This window comes from Urocitellus parryii, chromosome 5 (assembly GCF_045843805.1).
Source record: "Urocitellus parryii isolate mUroPar1 chromosome 5, mUroPar1.hap1, whole genome shotgun sequence".
Lineage (NCBI taxonomy): Eukaryota > Metazoa > Chordata > Mammalia > Rodentia > Sciuridae > Urocitellus > Urocitellus parryii.
Window position 1 is genome coordinate 64,223,525 of NC_135535.1, and position 19,077 is coordinate 64,242,601.

Below are 19,077 nucleotides of genomic sequence, written 5' to 3' on the forward strand. Positions count from 1 at the left end.
GGGACTCCGAGGAGCTGTGGTGTCTGGAGCTGTGGTGGGGGGCTCTTTGATCTTCTTCCCAGACTTCTCCATTAAGTGGCAGTGGACTGTGATTATTCCTCCCTGAGACTACAGGAGGCAAAGAACAGAAGTGCCTCTCCAGTTTCCAACTACTCCTAGATGTTGGCGAGGGCCGTAACCCTCTGGCTAGCTGCTGAAGGTACCCATCACTGTGACAAAATGCGGGAGAAAATCAACTTAAAAGAGGAAAGGTTTATTTTGGCTTATGGTTTCAATCCATGGTTGGCTGGACTCTGAGTTAAGGCTCTTGGTAAGACAGAACCTCATGGCACAAGTCCATGGTGGAGCAAATCTGCTCACCTCATGGTGGCCAGAAAGCAGAGAGAGAGAGAGAGAGACCAGGGCCAAGATGGACCCTGCAGGACCCTCCCCCAGTGACCTAGTTCCTCCAACTGGAACCCACCTCCTACAGTTTCCTCCACCACCCACAATGCCATGAACTATGAAGCCCCCAGTGGATTAACCCACTGAGGAGCCCTCATGATCCAATCACCTCCCAAGAGCCCCAGCTGTGAACATAGCTGCCCACATAAGTCTTTGGAGAACACTCCAGGTCCAAACAATAATAGGGGAACGTGTAGAGGGCTGTGGTAATCCTCAGATACCTTCCCACTTTTTTGTTGTCGCTATTACTTCCTAATTTTATTCCCACACTGCTCCCAAGCAGCCCAAGTGCTTTGCTGGAAACTGGCCACTCCGTGGGTTCTAAGCTGGGTAAGCGAATCCTTGCCAGTTACACGGTCAAGACGAGCCTGTGACCGCCTCAGGATCCAGGAGACTGTTGTTGTGGGCTTCTTAGAGAGTCACTTCCTCAGCCTCCTAGGAAAGCCTCCCGCTTCCTCCAGGGACCAGAACCAGGAACGTTTGCCCTGCGAGCAGCTGTACTCCTAAGGCCACATGGAGGCGCCAGACTCAGGTGGAGGCTGCACCACGCCTACCTGGAGGAGGAACCCAGAGAACCCCACCCCACCCCCATTCCCCACCCCACCTGGTGTTGGGGGGGGAGCGGGTCAAATCAGCCCGAGGGCCCTCCCAGCACTGGGCAGCCAGTTGAGTTGATGTAACCCCTTTTCTGTTTTAATTCAGTGCGAGTGAGGCATTTTCTTGCAAATGAAAGCCTACTACCAATGCTGGGACAGTTCCCAAAGATGTGGTCCCCATCTAGTCCCTACTCCCACCCCCCACGTCGGAGAAATGCAGATGGAAGGAAGCCCGCTGGACCTTGCCAGAGATGTAGACCCAGAATCCACAGTGTGCGAGCGAAGGGCTGTGTTGAAGCTCTGCCTAGGGTACTGCGCATGTGCTGTACAGGTGTGAGCAAAGCGGCAAAACCACAAGCAGGAGCACTGTTTGAGCCGAGCCTCTAAGGATGAGGTCAACTAGGTGCGGGAGGGGCCGGGGGAGGTTCTATGCGTGGCTGGAAGGAGGAGGAGGGGTGAGGACAAGATGGGAGGTGGAACTGAAGAGGTGAGGTGGGGTGAGGTGTAAGCAGAGGGAAATGAAAACCACAGAGGGGTTGGGGAAGTAACACCTATCACAGAGCAACACTGACGAATAGAAATTCCTTCAGCGAGGGAAGCATTCTGTATATGCAATATCCAGTGTGGAAGTCACTAGCTGCTACATGTGACTTTTGAGCACATGAAATGTGGCTGATAAGACTGAGGAACTGATTTTATGATTTATTTAATTTTAATTAATTCAAATTCAAATAACCACAGGTGGCTCTGGCTACAGTGGATAGCACAGCTATGGGGGAAAGATGCGAAGGGAGAAGATTGGAAGCAGCAGTTAGAAGGCTGTGAAGGCAGTCTAGGTCAAGGAGAATAAGGGCCTGAAGGCAGAGGCAGGAGCTGGAGAGGAGGCACAATGCTAGGCACAATGTAAATAACCAGAGCCAGGAAGTCACAAAAAATCAACTAAAAGTGGAGAGGGGCTGGGCTTAGTGGCACAACAAGGAGCTAGCAGAAGGATGCTCAGAATTCCAATGACTAAGGAGGCTGAGGCAGAAGGATTGCAAATTTGAGGCCAGCGTTAACAACTTAGCAATTTAGTGACACCCTGTGTCAAAATAATGTAAAAAGGACTGAAGATGTGGCTCAGGGGCAAAGTGTGCCTCGATTCGATCTCAAGTACCAAAATATTTTTAAAAAGTGGAGAGGGAAGGTGGAGGGTTCAAGAAGACTGAGGACCCCAGGTGTCTGGGTGATGGGATGCTTCCTGTATCCTCACTTTAGAACAGAAACCAGGACCAACCATCTCCAAGGAGTTGACAAGTGCAATTTTGGACGTGTGGGAACTGTGATGCCTGTGGAAAGCCATTCTGTGTTTGGCACTGATACTCAGGAGGGACTTAAACCTGGAAACAGATGTGCCAGTCATCAGAGGTCAAAAATTGGCAACCATAAACCAACTCAGGTCACAGATGGATGTCAGGATTCGTTCTCACCATTTTTTTTCTATTTGAGCGTATATTTTTAAATGAGTAGAATTTATGTAAAAATCTGGATTTCTGTCTGCTCTTGAAAAAACCATAAGATCTGACAACAATTGGGCCTGAATTTACTCACAAGACAATCATCTGGAGTGGTTTCGCTGACTCTCCTTAGACAAACAGTCCATTTTCTGCTGCTGTCACAGAATACCCCAGACTGGGCTTCTTCATTTGATTCGGTTTAGTTTTGATTTTTTTTGTTTTTTGGGGTTTTTTTGTTTTTGTTTTTGTTTGTTTTTTTAAGAGAGAGAGTTTTTTAATATTTATTTTTCAGTTCTCGGCGGACACAACATCTTTGTTTGTATGTGGTGCTGAGGATCGAACCCGGGCTGCACGCATGCCAGGTGAGCGTGCTACCGCTTGAGCCACATCCCCAGCCCTCGGTTTAGTTTTGAACTGGAGATTGAACCCAGGGGTGCTCTACCACTGAACTACATCCTCACTCCTTTCAGTTTTTTATTTTGAGATAGGTTCAGGCTAAGTTACTGAGGCTGGCCTCAATCTTGTGATCCTCCTGCCTCAGCCTTCTAGTCACTGGAATTACAGACATGTGCCACTATGTTCTGCCAGACTGGGTAATTTATAAAGAAAAGAAATGTAATTCTTGCAGTTCTGGAGGCTGGGAAGTCCAAGAGCATATGCCAGCATCTGGTGAGGGCCTTGTGCTGCATATTCCTATAGTGAGAGGGTAAGCAAGCACACAGGACAGAGAGCTTCACTTCTATATCAAAGCTACACCCCTGATAACTCAGCCACACCCTCTCTAAGGCCATACATGAGAGTGCAGCCCCATGATTTAATCACCTCTTAAAGCTCCCGCTCCCCTATACTATCATCATGGAGATTAAATTTCAACAGGAATTTTGGAAGGGACACTCAAAGTAGAGCAAACACCCAGCCAGCAGAGCTCACTGTGGCCACTGTAGTGGGCCATCCCCGTGGCATATTTGGGAGTTGTGGTTGTTTCAGCTGAGACTCACAACAACATCCAGCACCCCCCACCAGAACATGCATAGGCTCCTTCACCAGGTGACTTCACCACCACTCTCATCTAAAGGTGCAGTCTATTTTCCCTCCCCTTGAATCTAGGTTGGCTTTGTGACTTTTGACCAATATATTGCAGAGTGCCACCAAGTAACTTCTTAGGAGCCAGCACCTTGTGAAGAAGCACGGGCCAGATTGGAATGAGAGACCAAGAGGTCAGAAAGATGCTCCGGCCACTTCAGGCCCTCCCAGTTGAGGTGTCAAATGTGGAATTGGCTCCTCCAGACCCACTGTGGCTACCCAGCACCCCTCTCTGGGCCCTCCCCAGAATCCTGACTGCTAAGCCAGAAGCAAATCAAAGGTGGTCATTGTGCAAACCACCATGTTCAGGGTTAATGTTATGAACCATAGAAAACTGAAGCTCTTGCCAGGCACAGTGGTGAGCACCTGTAATCTCAGTGGTTCCAGAGGTTGAGGCAGGAGGATTGCAAGTTCGAGACCAGCCTCAGTAACTAAGCAAGGCCCTAAGTAACTTAATGAGACCCTGTCCTCAAAATAAAAAAATAAAAAGGGCCGGGGATGTAGCTCAATGGTAAAGTACCCCTGGGTTCAATCCCCAGCACAAAAATAAATAAAGCTTCATAACAGGTCTGATTAGCTGGATACAAAGGTGCACACCCGTAATCCCAGCAACTCAGCAGGCTGAGGCAGGAGAATGGCAAGTTCAAGTTCATCCTCAACAATTTAGCAAGACTGTCTCAAAATTAAAAAATAAAATAGAAAGGATGGGGGATGTAGCTCAGCACTTTCCTAGCATGCACGAGGCCCTGGGTTCCATCCCCAGGACCATTACGTTCATTATGTTCCTCTAGCTACGGAGCCAACAGAACGCCCCGAGTCATTGGAACAGCGGCAGTGTTCCAACTCAAATACTGAAGTTCAAAAAGTCTAATGTGACAAGACAGAGCAAGGTAAGCTCAGATTAACTTAGTCAAACATTACTCAGCCAGTGCAGCCAGCTTCCCCACAAGCCAGCAAGTCAAGCCTTTGAAGTCCCTGGGCTCAGCCCTCAGTCCTGCACCTCGGCCAGCAGCCCAGGCCACTGACCCTCCTCTCTGGATCAGTTCATTTTAGGCAACAAGGTTGCTGGATAAATGAAACAGGTCCAGGAGGAAGGAGCTCCCTCTGCGACGGCTCCCTCCGAGATCTACTGTGCTACTGGAACCCGCACAGAGCACCATGAACCTTGGGTGAGATAGTTGTGGCAAAAAGGAAATTCAGGGACCACATTTTCATCCCGCATAAAATCCTTGAACATATTTGGCCATTGTTGGACATAGAAGTTTGTTTCACATAAGTTGTAGTTTAGAAATGTTCTTTAAATCTCTCTCTCTTAGGGGAAAAAATGAATTTAAATTTAGTAATGTGACATTACAATCCTTGGAAATAAAATTAGTTTTATACTGTTGTTCTGACAAAGTAAGGGAAATGTGCTAGCTGACGTGGCTTGGTTTAATTTTTTTTCTAAATTTTTTTCTTCTCTTCCAAAGAGATTTGAAACAATGTTTCCGAAAGCATGTTTGTTGGAATGGCAGTCCCATGAAATGCTCTTTTAAGAAGGTAAAAAGTCGGGTACCATGGTGCATTCCTGTAATCCCAGCAATTTGGGAAGCTGAGGTAGGAAGAACTCAAGTCCAAGTCCAGCCTGGATAACTTAGCTAGAAAGACCCTGTCCCAAAATAAAAACTAAAAAGGGATGAGAATGTAGCTCAGTGGTACAGCACCCCTGGGTTCAATCCCCATTACCACAGAGAGAGAGAGAGAGAGAGAATGGGGGTGTGGCTCAGTGGTAAAGTGTGTACTTTGCATGCATGAGGCCCTGGATTCAATCCCCAGCACCAAAAAAGAAAGAAAAGAATTGAAAAAGAAAGAAAAGAATTGTTTAATCAAATCTTCTTGAAAATCAACCTCTCTCTCTCTCTCTCTTCTTGAAAATCAACCTCTCTCTCTCTCTCTCTCTCTCTCTCTCTCTCTCTCTCTCTCTCTCTCTCTCTCTCCTTCCCTCCGTCTAAGAGACAAAGTCTGTGTTGCCCACCCTAGTCTTAAATTCCTGGGCTCAAAGATTCTTCCTGCTTCAGCCTCTCCATCTCTTTTTTAGAATCATGGTGATGTTGGCACATGATGCCCCTTAAAGCTGCAATAGAAACCCTGTTTAGCCGGGCACTATGGTGCATGCCTGTAATTCCAGCGGCTCAGGTATCTGAGGCAGGAGGATCGGAGTCCAAAGCCAGCCTCAGCAAAAGCGAGGTGCTAAGCAACTCAGTGAGTCCCTGTCTCTAAATAAAATTCAAAATAGGGCTGGGGATGTGGCTCTGAGGTTGAGTGCCCCTGAGTTCAATCCCCCCAGCACATCCCCCACCACCACCACAAAAAAAAAAAAAAACCTCTTTGCAGGTAACACTCCTTAGAGTCCCTTGGGGCTGGAGAAACCTGGAACTCACTTGAAGAACTCTGCTTTAGCCTCTGGGAGAGGGAAGGTGGGACATAATCCCTTGCTTCCTGCCAAATGGTTTTGAAATATTCATCATTTCTCTCAAATGACAAATGATGAAATATTGTTTCTACTTTTAGTTCATTTCCCCTACAATTCCTGTAACATTTGGTATGTGATAAAGACATTTTAAACAAAAAGATACATTCAAAATTGGGAACCAACAGGCAACAAACTGTTCCATTTACCAGCCACCTGTGCTTTTGAAGTGCTTGATCACACTCCGGATGTTTCCATAACCTCTGGGACACCCTCCCAGGTACAAGAGCTTGCTTCACATTTCAGCCAACTACACAGCTGTGTCCCTCTTACCCAGCTTTCATAGAAAAGAAAATGTGCTGAACTTTTTTTTTTTTTTGGCAAATCCATAAGAGTGGTGTCTAAAGAATTAACAGTATTGGAAACATTTTGGAGTTATTTGATTTCCTCACAAAACTTCATTATTGCTAAATCCAAAAGATGAGCATGACAGTATCTGTGAGCCTACCAGCTGTCCCCTCCTTCAACTCTGCTGTGACATTTCTCTAGGTTTTCTGGTTATGCCAGCAGCATATCATATGATCAACTCCAATGTGCCTCTGTTAGCTTCTAGCACATTCTGGGAGGTGACACTTTTTTTTGGAGGGGGGTGGACTGGAGAAAGCTAAGGGGCTATGACACATTTACAGTTCCCCCTCCTCTCCACCCTGTGATCAAAGAAATTTAAGAGGTAGTGCTGTTGATTCAAATATATATATATATGTTTTCTAACAGCCCTCTATATGCAGGGAAGAAAACAGCAAAAGTCCGACTCCTAATGGAGCTGGCATTTGAGCAGATGGCTCAGACAGAGAAATTTCCAACTAATATGATGGCTCTTATCATGTAAGTCAGTATAAGAAGGAGGCAAATGCATCTTGAGCCAGGTTGTTTAGCAAGGATGGGTTTGAAATCATGAAAATAAGAGGGTAAATGACAAATAAAGAGCAGTTCTCAGACGGGCACGATGTCTGGGCTGCTCCGGAGGAGAGGCGAGGGACTCTGGTAGAGAAAGCTGGGGCCCCAGCTGAAGCCCAGGAGCTCCCAGAGGCCCAAGCTGAGGACCACCTGAAGCCTGGGACAGCAGATTGGCATGAGGGAAATGAAGCAGAGGAACAGTGGAGCAGAAGCCTTAGGGAACCACATGTGGAGTAAGCCAGTTGGCCAAGTCAGTCTCCACTAGCAACTTTGGAAACCTTACTCTCCCTTCCCTAAAATACGCCCCGGGTGTCCATTAAAGTTCAATGTGGGCCCGTGAGGTGAGGCCCACCTGTAATCCCAGTGGCTCAGGAGACTGAAGAGAAGGATCACGAGTTCAAAGCCATCCTCAGCGACTTAGTGAGGCCTTAAGCAACTCAGCGAGACCTGTTTCTAAACAAAATAAAAAAGGGCTGGCGATGTGGGCTCAGTGGTTAAGTGCCCCGAGTTCAATCCCTAATACCAAAAGAAAAAAAAAAAAAAAGTTCAACGTGTACTGGGCCAGTGAAGGACAGCAGCGAGGCTGGGAATAGCGTTCAAAAGGAGCTGCCTACTCAGTGGCCAGCTGTGAACTTCTGGGCAGGAAGACGCATCCAACAGATGCTGCCCTGAGTGCTTGAGGTGGCGCCCGTCTCTGCTCTCCCGGAGCACAAAGAGAAGCCCCATACTGCCTCGCTTCTGGCTCACTCTGCAGTTTGGAGAGAGAACAACTTTCAGGGACTTCCTGAGAAGATGTGTGAGAGAGGCCCATTTTCTGGCTCCCCCTAAGGACCCCCCTCGGCCTGCAGACTCTCATTGACTTTTCTCGCCCAGGACTGAAGCCCAGGGCTCTCCGCATCCTTGGCGCTTCCTGTTCTCATGGTCCCTTTTCTCACACTTGCCAGCTTCTGGGGCCTCATGCTGCTCCTTTAGCACCAGGCCACCAGGCCACCAGGCTACCTCACTCTCAGCACTGCCCTGCTGCCTGGCCTGCTCTTCCCCAATGCTCTCTACTGCTCACCTCCATGCCCAAATGTCACCTTGTGAGTTCAAACCCAGCCTCCCCCCCCCCACCCCCACCCATGTACCCTCCCTGTTTTGCCTTCTCCATGGCACTTATTCCCACCTGCCTGGGATGAGTTGTACCCCTTCTCCCATAAGACATGTTGAAGTTCCAACCCCCAGTACTTCACAACAGGATCTGATTTGGAAAGAGTTGCTTTTGTTTTTGTTTGGTACCAAGTACCCAGGGGCACTTAACCACAGAGCCACATCCCCAGTGCTTTTTTATATTTAATTTAGAGACAGGGTCCCACCAGTGCCTCGATAAGTTGCTGAGGCTGGGTTTGAACTCACAATCCTCCTGCCTCAGCCTCCAGAGCCACTGGGATTACAGGCGTGTGCCAGCATGCCTGGTGGAAACAGAGTAATGCAGATATAATTGTTTAAGATGAGGTCATACCTGACTAAAATGGAGTAAATCCAAAATGACCAATGTCTTTAGAAGAAGGAAGAAACGTGGAGCCGGGAGACACATAAGGAGAACATCACATGACCTCGGAGCAGAGGTTGAGGAATGCAGCCACAAGCCAAGAAAAGTCAAATAGTGTCACCACCACCCAAAGCTAGCAAGAAGCAAGGAAAGATTCCCCTCTCCTAAACCTGAATTTTGTTCCTTAAGCCTCCAGAACTATGAGAGAATAAATTTCTGTTGTTGTAGTGTTTGTTACAGCAGCCCCAGGGTGCTAATACACCATCTGCTCTACTCTATTTAAAATGATTTATGTAGTTAATCATCTATCCCACTTCACAAGAATGCAAACAGAGATGCCTGTCTAGCTCACTGCTTCATCCACAGGCATAGAGCAGAGCCTAGGTGCTATTTATTTTTTATTTTATTTTTTGGTACTGGGGATTGAACCCAGAGGTGCTGAACCACTGAGCCACATCCCCAGCCTTTTTTATATTTATTTAGAGCAGGGTCTCACTGAGTTGCTTAGGCCCTCACTAAGTTGCTGAGGCTGACCCTGAACTCATGATCCTCCTGTCGCAGCTCCTTCCTGAGCCATTGGGACTACAGACGTGTGCCACTAGGTTCTCTTTAAACAGCAACAGGCCTCACCTCCACTGGAGACTCAGAACCTGATGGCCAGTCTCCCACACCTCCACCCCTAGGTGCCTTTGATGAAGGAAGGGGAACCTTCCAACAAGACTGTCTTGGTCCATTTTCTATTACTACTAATGAATATCACAGACTGAGTAGTTTATAAAGAATAATGGTTTATTTGGCTTATGGTTCTGAAGGCTGGGAAGTTCAAGATCAGACAGCCACATCTAGAGAGGTTCTTCTTGCTGAGGGGGACTCTGCAGAGTCCCAAGGCAGCACAGGGCATTATGATGAGAAAGAACATCCTAGCTGAAGTCTCTCCTCTTCTTCTTCTTACAAAGCCACAGTCCCATTGGGTTAGGGCCCCACCATTATGGCCTCCTTTAACTTTAATTACCTCCCAGAGGCTCCCACCCCCAAATATCATAGTCAGGTTGTTTCCACTCTCTTAATACCTTCTATTAGAGGTTAAGTTTCAACATGAGTTTTGGCAGGAATGTTCAAACCGTAGTATTGCCCTTCAGCATACTCAACCCTGCCTGCTTCCAATTTGGTATCAGCTGGAACTGGCCCACTGAGCTGGCTCTGGAGCCAGATCCAGGACCCAGCTATCTTTTAAAAAAAAAAAATCTTTTTTTTTCTAAGTTGTATATGGACACAATATCTTTTTTTTTTTTTTAAGAGAGAGTGAGAGAGGAGAGAGAGAGAGAGAATTTTTAATATTTATTTTTTAGTTCTCGGCGGACACAACATCTTTGTTGGTATGTGGTGCTGAGGATCGAACCCGGGCCGCACGCATGCCAGGCGAGCTCGCTACCGCTGAGCCACATCTCCAGCCCAGACACAATATCTTTATTTTATTAATTTATTTATATGAGACACTGACAATTGAACCCAGTGCGTCACACGTGCTAGGCAAGCTCTCTGCCACTGAGCCACATCCCCAGCCCAGACCTTGAAGGCAGACATCTCCCAGAGAAGGTGAAAGTAGTTATAATCCAAGAAGAACAAACGATAGTCAAGGAAATGACCCAAGGCCCAGGAGCAACATCTTTTCACCCACAGTTCTGTGGGCAGAGGAGAAAGCAGGTTGGGGAGAACAGGAAGAGGATGGGAGTTGAAGTGGGGTGGAGGCTCAGTGGTTCAGGACAGGGGTTGGGAAGACATCAGGCAGCCTATGCCTCATCTTGTGGGGTGAGGGTAGATGAGTGAAGGTGGACAGGCCAAGTACAAGGGGCAGGCAGGCCAGGGACACTTCGCCCTCCCCCACCATGTACTGTTCTCTGTGAACTCAATTATTCACTCATTCAACACATATTTATTGAGCACCTACGATGCATCAGACACTCCCAGTAAACCAATAAACCAATGCAGTTATGGGTCCTGTTCTCATAGGGCTTATATAACTTCAGAGAATGGACACTTGATATGGAATTAAATACATGAAGGGATAATCAAGGGCAATCTTGGACTCCATGGAAATGTCTGATAGGGACCCAGTTGTCTGGAGGGTGTGAGGAAAGGCTTCCCTGATGAGGGGATCTTTCAGACCCAAAGGAAGACAAGGGGCCATTCAAACAATGGGCAGGGGAGGGGAACTGATTTTTCTTTTTTTTCTTTTATTGATTCTGGGGATTGAACAGAGGGGTACTTTACCACTGAGTCCTTTTTATTTATTTTTTATTTTTTATTTAAGACATGGTCTCACGAAGTTTGCTAATTTGCTGAGGCTGGCCTCCAACTTGTGATCCTCCTACCTCAGCCTTCCAAGTTGCTGGGATTACAGGCATGTGCCACTATGACCAGTGGGAAAGCATTTTCAAAGTCCCAGAGAACATGATATGGAAGAAGATGGGGTGGAGGGGGAAGAAGCAAGAGATGTAGGAGAAAGAGCAGGAACCCAGAGGGCCATAGTTAGGACCACAGGAAGATTTTTAGACTTTTCTGAGCAATAGGAAGACGCATTGGGGTGGGGGAATAGGGCTACACAGGAAAGTGGCTTGACAAGGTATTCCCTTGTTTTAAACTTTTTTGTTATAGATGGATACAATATCTTTGTTTATTTTTATTTATTTACATGTGGTGCTAAGGATCAAACCCAGTGCCTCACACATGTGAAGCAAGCACCCTGCCATTGAGCCACAATCCCAGCCCCAAGGTATTCCCTTTTTAAAGACCACTATGATGCCAGTGTAAAACAGACAGGCCCAGAAGCACCAAAGGAAGGATGGGGTCAGGTGAAAGGTGAGGCTGGGGGCCTGGAGATGGAGCAAAGCTTTCTCAAAGGTAGAATGGTCCATCTTTGGTGATGGACTGGCTGTGGAGGGAGTGACGAGGGGAGAACCAAGGACAGTCACTAGGGAAGAAGTGGTGCCACTCACTAAGAGCAAGAACATGCAAGAGAGATGGTTCCTGAGGGAAGGATATGCACTTGGAACCAAAGCCATATGTCACCGTCACTGTGAGCCCTGCTCTGGCTGGTCCTCCTGCCCGCCACATCCCACAACCTCCTTCTACCTCTGCCTCCATAAGCTGAGTCCCACTAGCCTCTGTTCTGTCCCCTGGTCCTACCATGGGCCTTTTCATGCACTGTCCCTCTGGCAGGAACACCATGCCCCAGCTCTTCCCTGACTACATTCTCCTCCTGGGTCAGGTCGACTCAAATGTCACCTCTCCAGAGAGGCTTTCTCTGACACCTTCTCCAGTGGCCCCCTAGATTCAAAGCATAATCACCTGCAATGACTTCACAAGTCTTTGATAAACAAAGGGTCCTTGGGTCTGAGAGGTCCCTTCCTCAGGGCCATTCCTGACACCCCTTCAGGCTGGGATCCCCCAGGCACTCTAAGGGCAGGTCGTGGAATGCCCCCACACCTACACACAGGGTTTGTGGGACAGGGACCTCTGTTCAGTGACCAGCCAGCAGCTGCCCAGAATCATTGCTCCACGGGGCTCTAGAGAATGGGTGTCCCCAGCTGGGCTTCTGACTAGGGAACTATGGACACAGAGAGGGCCATTCTATCACCTGGGAAGGGATGAGCTAGAAGGAGAACTGAGGAAATGGCAAGAAAGTGCTGGAAGGGAGGAGAAGAGGCTTGCCCAGAAAGGGAAATTAGGCAGAAGGTAAGCCAAGGCTCCTGGGGCGGGTGGAAAGAGCCTAGAACAGACCCAGGCAGACCGCCAAAGGTCAAGGGCCCAAGCCAAAAGAGTATCACCTCACCGCCTGTGTCTGAGTCCCTAACACCGCCATCCTGCCTTCCTGAAGACGAGGAGAATTCAGGTTAGATGCTAAGGGGCAGAACTGGCATTGGGCCCCTATGTTGTCCTGGAGCCCAGGGTCTCAGTCACTCTGGTTCACATTACCAGGGGGAGGACATGAAGGGGCAGGAGTCAACGACAGCGGAAGTGGCCAGGAGAGGCTAAAAGAGAACTTAAAATGGGATTTTGGAACGATGGCCCCTCAATTGGTGACTGGGAGAAGGGTGGAGGCAGGGCTAGGGAGGACTGAGGGACAAGTCAGAGGCCAGAAAATAGAGGTGACAAGCAGGGTGAAGCCACTGAGAAATTTGGCTGTAGGAGAGTAACCGGAGGAGGTAGTGGAGGCAAAGAGGGCTATTTTAAGGCGGAAGAAATGCAAGTGTGTCTGGAGGCGGGCGCCAGCGGAGGAGCTTTAGGAAGCAGGAGAAGCCAGCAGCGCAGGTAGGCCTGGGAGGCCGCAGAGGCAGGAGAGCTGCCCTCCCCCTCTCTCCTGTGGGAATGGAAGGTTCGTGGAGAAAGGAGGCTCAGCTGAGAGACTATGGAAGGCAGTGTGCCAGGGTACTGTGAGGACCCAGGGAGCCTGGTGACCATTTGCAGTGCCATCCATCTGTCCAGGTGTGATGTTCTTCCAGGGACACCCAGCAGTTGGGTACAAGGTCAAAGAATGGAGTGTTGCAGTTATCCAGGGCCAAGGTTTGACCCAAAAGGTTCTACACAGGGATTGAAATTAGGACCTGGGCAAGAGAGTGACCATGGAATCTAAAGTAGAAGGAGCAGCAAGGATCTGGGGGACAGGGAGGAAGCAAATTCAAGGGACCCTAGTGAAAATGCCACATGCATAGACTGAGAGAACTATAGTGACCACAAGACACAGTGTCTGAGTGGGCACTTTAGCCAGGTGCAGTGGCCCACACCTGTAATCCCAACGGCTCAGGAAGCTGAAGCAAGAATATCGCAAGTTCAAAGCTAGCCTCAACAACTTATTGAGGCCCTAAGCAGCTTGGCAAGATGCTGTCTCAAAAAAAAAAAAAAAAAAATAGAAATGGCTGGGGCTGGAGATGTGGCTCAGTAGTTAAGCATCCCTGGGTTCAATCCCTGGTACAAAAAAAAAAAAAAAAAGTAAAGTAGGGACTTGGTGGAGGGGTCTCAGTGGGGACACAGCCATAGAGTGGAGCGGGGGCCTGGGGCCTGTGGCTGAGGCCTCAGCCATCCTGCAGGACTCATGAATGGCAGCTGCAAGGGGACCCCAGTCTGTAAAGGGGTTTGTTGTTGTAGTGGTTTTGTGGGCGCAGGTAAGGGTGTGCACTGTAGAGCACTCACACAGTATTAAAAAAATAAATCTACCTCTTCCCACAACCCACAACAGTGGGTTCCCTAGCCCAGGGGAGCCATGTTCCCACCTTCTTCTGTGTGGGGGCTCCTTTTGCCAAGGCTAAGGGGCAGTTGCTGGGCAGCCCTGGTGGGCTGGAGCCTTCCCCCCTGCCTTTCTCCAAGGTCCCCAGGTGTGGCCCCTTTCCAGCACTCCAGAACTGCTGGGAACACAAATGTTCCTAGCCACTGGCTCAGTTTCTGAAACCCTCTCTTCCCTGACTCCCGAGGGAACCCATCCCCAGCTTCCCCCAGCTGTCTGGCACTCCTCCTCCATCTCCCTGCCAGCTCCTCTCTGTCCTCCCTCTATTGAAATGGCATCTACCAGGGCCACACCTCCAGGCTCCTGCCCTGTCTTCTCCAGCTGATCCAGCCCACAACTTTCATCCCCAGGAACACTATGGCCTAGAACTCTGCCTGCTGAGCCCCAGCCCTATACAAGCTCCCCTGGGATGTCCCTGATTGTTCAACCTCAACCCACCCGCCCTGCATAACCCTAGGCTGCCCTGCCTGGGGATTCACCTGCAGCAGCCAAGAGCTGGTGATTTAGACAGCTTTTTCACTGCTCTGACTAAACGACCCAACCAGAACAACTGCAGAGGAGGAAGGTTTATTTGAGGGCTCATGGTTTCAGAGGTCTTAGTCCATAGAAGGCCAGCTCCATCCTGTGGGGCCCGAGGTGAAGCAGAACATCATGGTAGAAAAGTATGGCAGAGGGAAGCCGCTCACATTTTGATCAGAAAGCAGACAGACTCCACTCTCCAGATACAAAGTTTATACCCCATAGGCACACCCCAGTGAACCACTTCCTCCAGCCACACCTCACCTGCCTCCAGTTACCACTCAGTTAATCCCAACAGAGATTGATTCACTGATGGGGTCAAGACTCTCACAACCTAATCATTTCTCCTCTGAATCTTCTTGCATTGTCTCACACATGAGCTTTTGGGGGACACCTCACATCCAAACCACAAAAGTTGGTGGCCACCCAACATCTATTCACCCTGGAACTTCTCTCTCCTTCTCTCCTCTCCCTTTCTCTGAGATGGTCAGGTTCAGGGAAAACAATAACAATGTCACATGATAATTACAGTGCAGAAAGCCTCTTTCTGTAGATTACCTATTGGATCTTCACAGTGACACTGTAGCTTCCATTTCTTCATGGGCAAAAAGATTAGGGGTTAGGAAAGTTTACAATCTGGAACTCAGTGCATATGCTGCAAATCCAGTCTCATCTCAGCACCAGGCTGAGGCTGGACTAGGCAAGCCTGGTTGAACGAGGCGGTGCTCTTGCCCACATTGGCCACAGGGGGGCAGCCAAGTGCTAGCATCAGTGTCACTTTCAACCCCATCTCACATCCACCCTCAGGAGGGCTGGGATCTGAGGGTGGAAAGGGATCTGTCACCATTAGAAAAGACCAGGGAAGAGAGGCCACTATTTCAGTATCTGCTACAAACAAGTCAAAGGAGGGAAGCGCAGGAACAAACCACTAATTTCAAAACTCTGGGACTAAAAACAAACTGTATTGCTGAAATTTGCATGATCAGCATATTTAATAACAAGCCACATAAAGTGATGAGCATTGCTAGATTGCTGGGGTGCCTATGCCGCTCAAAATGGGTAACAATGACCCCAAGAAGGGACAGATCTATCAGACCATGCTGTCCTGCACCAGGCAGGACAGGGGCTATGCTCATGCCAGCAGAGACCTGTGAGCAGAGGGCACAGCCACTGAGCAGAGGGCACAGCCACTGTCTCCTGCCCCATGCTCCCAGGGTAGGTGGCCACTTCAGTGCCCAGAACGTGTAGCAGTCACCAAGCAGACTCATCGGTTCCTGATCGCTCAGACCTCCTGGTCCCACACCCAGCAGTACTTTAGGGTCCTGGATGGATTTCAGGATGAGGAATCCCCACAGTCCAGATGTCTCCCAGGCCATCATCTGTGGTGCAAATGGATTGAAGGAGGCAGGGGTTCCCTGGTGTAGCAGCTGGAAGGACAGTTCTCAGAGGCTCAGGAATCTGTAAGAGATGGCCACCCCCATCTTTGCTGGAGGGAAGCTGCATTGCGTGGAGGCTGAGGAGAGGGTCAGCCTGCTCCTGCTCAGGATGAACGCAGAGGCTGGAGGGAAGTTAAGGAAGATCTAAGCCCAGCTGGGCATGGAGGCCTACACCTGTAATCCCAGCAACTCGGGGGACTGAGGTTGGAAGATTGCCAGTTGAAGGCCACCCTTGGCAACCTAGCAGGAACTTGTCTCAAATTTTTAAAAATAATTTTAAAAGGGCTGGGGGCATAGCTCAGAGATAGAGGACCCTGAGTTCAATCCCCACTAAGGAGGAGTGGGAGGAGGTTCAACCCATCAGTCACCCTGTCCTTGTCCCATGGACAGAGCCCAGTCTCATGGAGCTAGCTGGGAGCTCAGACACAATGCTTCTCTCAGGGCCCTCAGACCTACAACCAACCCCCACCTTTCAGTCCCAGCTGGAGCCTGAGATGGGGTGACAACAGCACCCACTTCACCATTTTCCAAATTCTTTCCTCCCCACTCAGCCTGACCAGGGCCAGATTTCCACAGCAAACATCTCAATATCTTCCCCCAGGAACACTGAGGTCCCCAGCACACCCCCACGGGCTCCAGGCACCAACTCCAAACATTGAGTAGGGACGTCAAAGGCAGGAAGTTGGATGACCTACCCTTACCTACCCCCTCCACCTACCTCAGCCCTGTCCTGGGTGTGAGCAGACGTGATGATGCTAGGGTACAGCCCTTCCCTGGTGCCGAATCACTCTACACCCCTAACACCACATGGACTTGAACCCAAAGGCCAACCAGGAGGTCACCACCTTCAGCTCCCTCTGCTCTGATAGCCTGAATTTTTTTCCATCAATGTTTATTTCAGCTAACCCTCTGCACCTTCCCCATTCCTCAGATTCAGGCCAGGAAAGCTGAGTCCAACTGGCAGGGAAGCTGCTGCCTGGCATCTGGAAGGCTGTTGTAGCAGCAGAAGGATCTGATAAGGCCGCTGGGAGAGTAGGGACAGGAGAGGGCAGTGCCACAGAGGCCTAAGGTTCAAGCCCTTGACTCAAGCAATGCCAAAATGTGCATGTGTGAAGGTTCATTCGTTCCTTTGGGGAGGGAAGCCATATTTGGCATCAGTCTCTCAAACAGCAATGGGAAAGCAGAGGCAGGGAATGCCTTAAGCCAGAGGGCCAGGAGAACCTGGGTACAATAAAAAAAATTCTCCCCTCTCCCCCAGGATGGAGCAAAGTGAGGCAGGGAATGTCCCCTGGGCCCAGTCTGCTGCTTTGGTGCCAGGAGCCATCACACACACACTCCTGCTGCTCTGGGCAGCTCTCTGTCCACGGGGTGGGGGCAGGTCCCTGAGGTGAGAAGTCCGCAGCTCAGCAGGGCCAATGTGGCACAGCTGCCCAGGATTAGCGCCAAATCTTGGGCTGCTCAGCCAGGATGGCACGTCGTCATCAGCTTCACAGCCGCTTAGCCACACCTGCTACACCTACCATGACCCTCACCAGCCCTCCTCTTAGGCACCTAGTAGGGCTCCCTCCTCTAAGGGAAACTGGGACTCTGTCCCTATCCTGGGAAAACTGGACAGGCTCTTGAGTGAGAGGGCCAAGGGAGATCAGAATCACCCTGACCAACACTGCCACCACCACCCTCCCACCCCAGGAGCTCCTGATTACACAGTTGAGCAAAGGGGACAGATGGGAAGACTTTCCCCACCCAGCTCTGAGCTGGCCTTGGCCTCAAGTTACCTTGTCCTTGGGCCACCCAGGCCCTTCCTTCCAGATGGTTCCTGTCCTTGGAGAGACAGAGGCAAGAGACCCAGACAGCCCCCACAGCTGGGAGTCTTCAGCACCACTTCCTGGAGCGTGGTGCTCCTGAGGCCCCCCAGCTGCTGGGAACCTTGCCATCCACACACCCTTAACATACCACACAATGCTCTGTGCTCTGGGCTACATTTGTTCCCCAAAACTGAGTAAGGGATGGGGCCCCAGCACACTTGCCCACACCCCAGAGTCACCCAGAACAGCCCCCTCCCAGGAGGTCTCAAGTAGGAAGCCACAGTGAGGAATCTTACTCAAACCCCCTTCCAGGAAAAAAGCTACCAAGAGAGGAAAGGCACACTGAAGCCCTAGGCTGGGCTACTGCCCTTCTGGCCCGTTTCCCCTGAGCCTCCTGTGCAAAGGCAGCAGGGGCCTGCTGGCTGGGGCCTCAGTACCTGGGGGTTCTGGGGTGGTACAGAACATGGGGAGACTGTCTCAGGGCAGAAGGGCTCCAAAGCACACTGTGGGCCCTTCAGACTACCTCCTCTTAGGTCCACCTGCCTCCCTCTCCCACAATTACACAGTGGCCATCTGTTCCCAGAAGGGGAGGGGGACTTAGGGCACTCAGTGCTACAAGAGAGACAAAACGGGAGGAGGCAGAGGCACACAGCTGGTAGACTAAGCTGGGAATCAGACTTCCTCAAGACCTGAATCTCCAAAGATAGCTGCCTGGCTGCATCCACAGAGGCCTCCGGCAGTAAGGTTACCACAGTCCCCCTGACACCTGGCCCCCTCTTACTGCACCCAAGCCCTCTCACCTGTGCAGGCACAAGAGCGCTGGGGAAGGGCCCCCAGCCCAGCAGCAGCGATGCGTATGCTCAGTGGCTGTGGAAGCGCGGAAGGGGCTGGGATCCCAGGGCACTGCCAGACACCTAGGAGTCATCATCACCTGTGCTGCCACCAGTCTCAGCCTCATGGGACCCTCGCCGCTCATGTGCCAGCAGTGCTGTCAGGCCCTGGGCTCGGAGCAGCAGGCCGCCACCCAGGAACAGGACCCCGCAAAACACAAGCAGCGACAGCACACCAAGCACCACTGCCTGCATCACACGCGGCCCCTCAGAGGGCTCCAGCAGCAGCCCAGACTGGTTGCAGCAGCTCAGCCAGGCGGCCTGGGCCGCTGGACCTGCCTGGGAGCTGTTCATGCTCCAACACCAGCTGCCCAGATGTGCACAGGACAGCCAGATGTGCTGGAGCCTCGGCTGGTTGGCAGGCAGGCAGGCAGGCGGGCGGCTGCATGGGCGGGATGAGGGGCGGGTCCCAGAGGCCCTACGCCCCCCCACTCCTTGCGCAGAGCACAGGGGCCTTTCCTAGAGAGAAAGTTCTTCCAATAGTCTATGGTCCCTTCTCAGACAGGGGGACTCCAACATATTTCTCCTTCTCAACAAGGCCCACAAACCCACCTGTGTGCATCCAACCAGTCAAGCCCAGGAGCCCTGTC

General features: G+C 50.4%; 1 protein-coding gene across 1 annotated transcript; it reads right to left on the bottom strand.

The window, feature by feature from the left end:
- Positions 1-18,511: 18,511 nt before the first annotated feature.
- Smim41 (small integral membrane protein 41) lies at positions 18,512-18,781 on the bottom strand. The gene has a single exon (XM_077798456.1). The coding sequence runs from the start codon at positions 18,779-18,781 to the stop codon at positions 18,512-18,514; it is 270 nt and encodes an 89-aa protein (XP_077654582.1).
- Between the last annotated feature and the right edge of the window lie 296 nt (positions 18,782-19,077).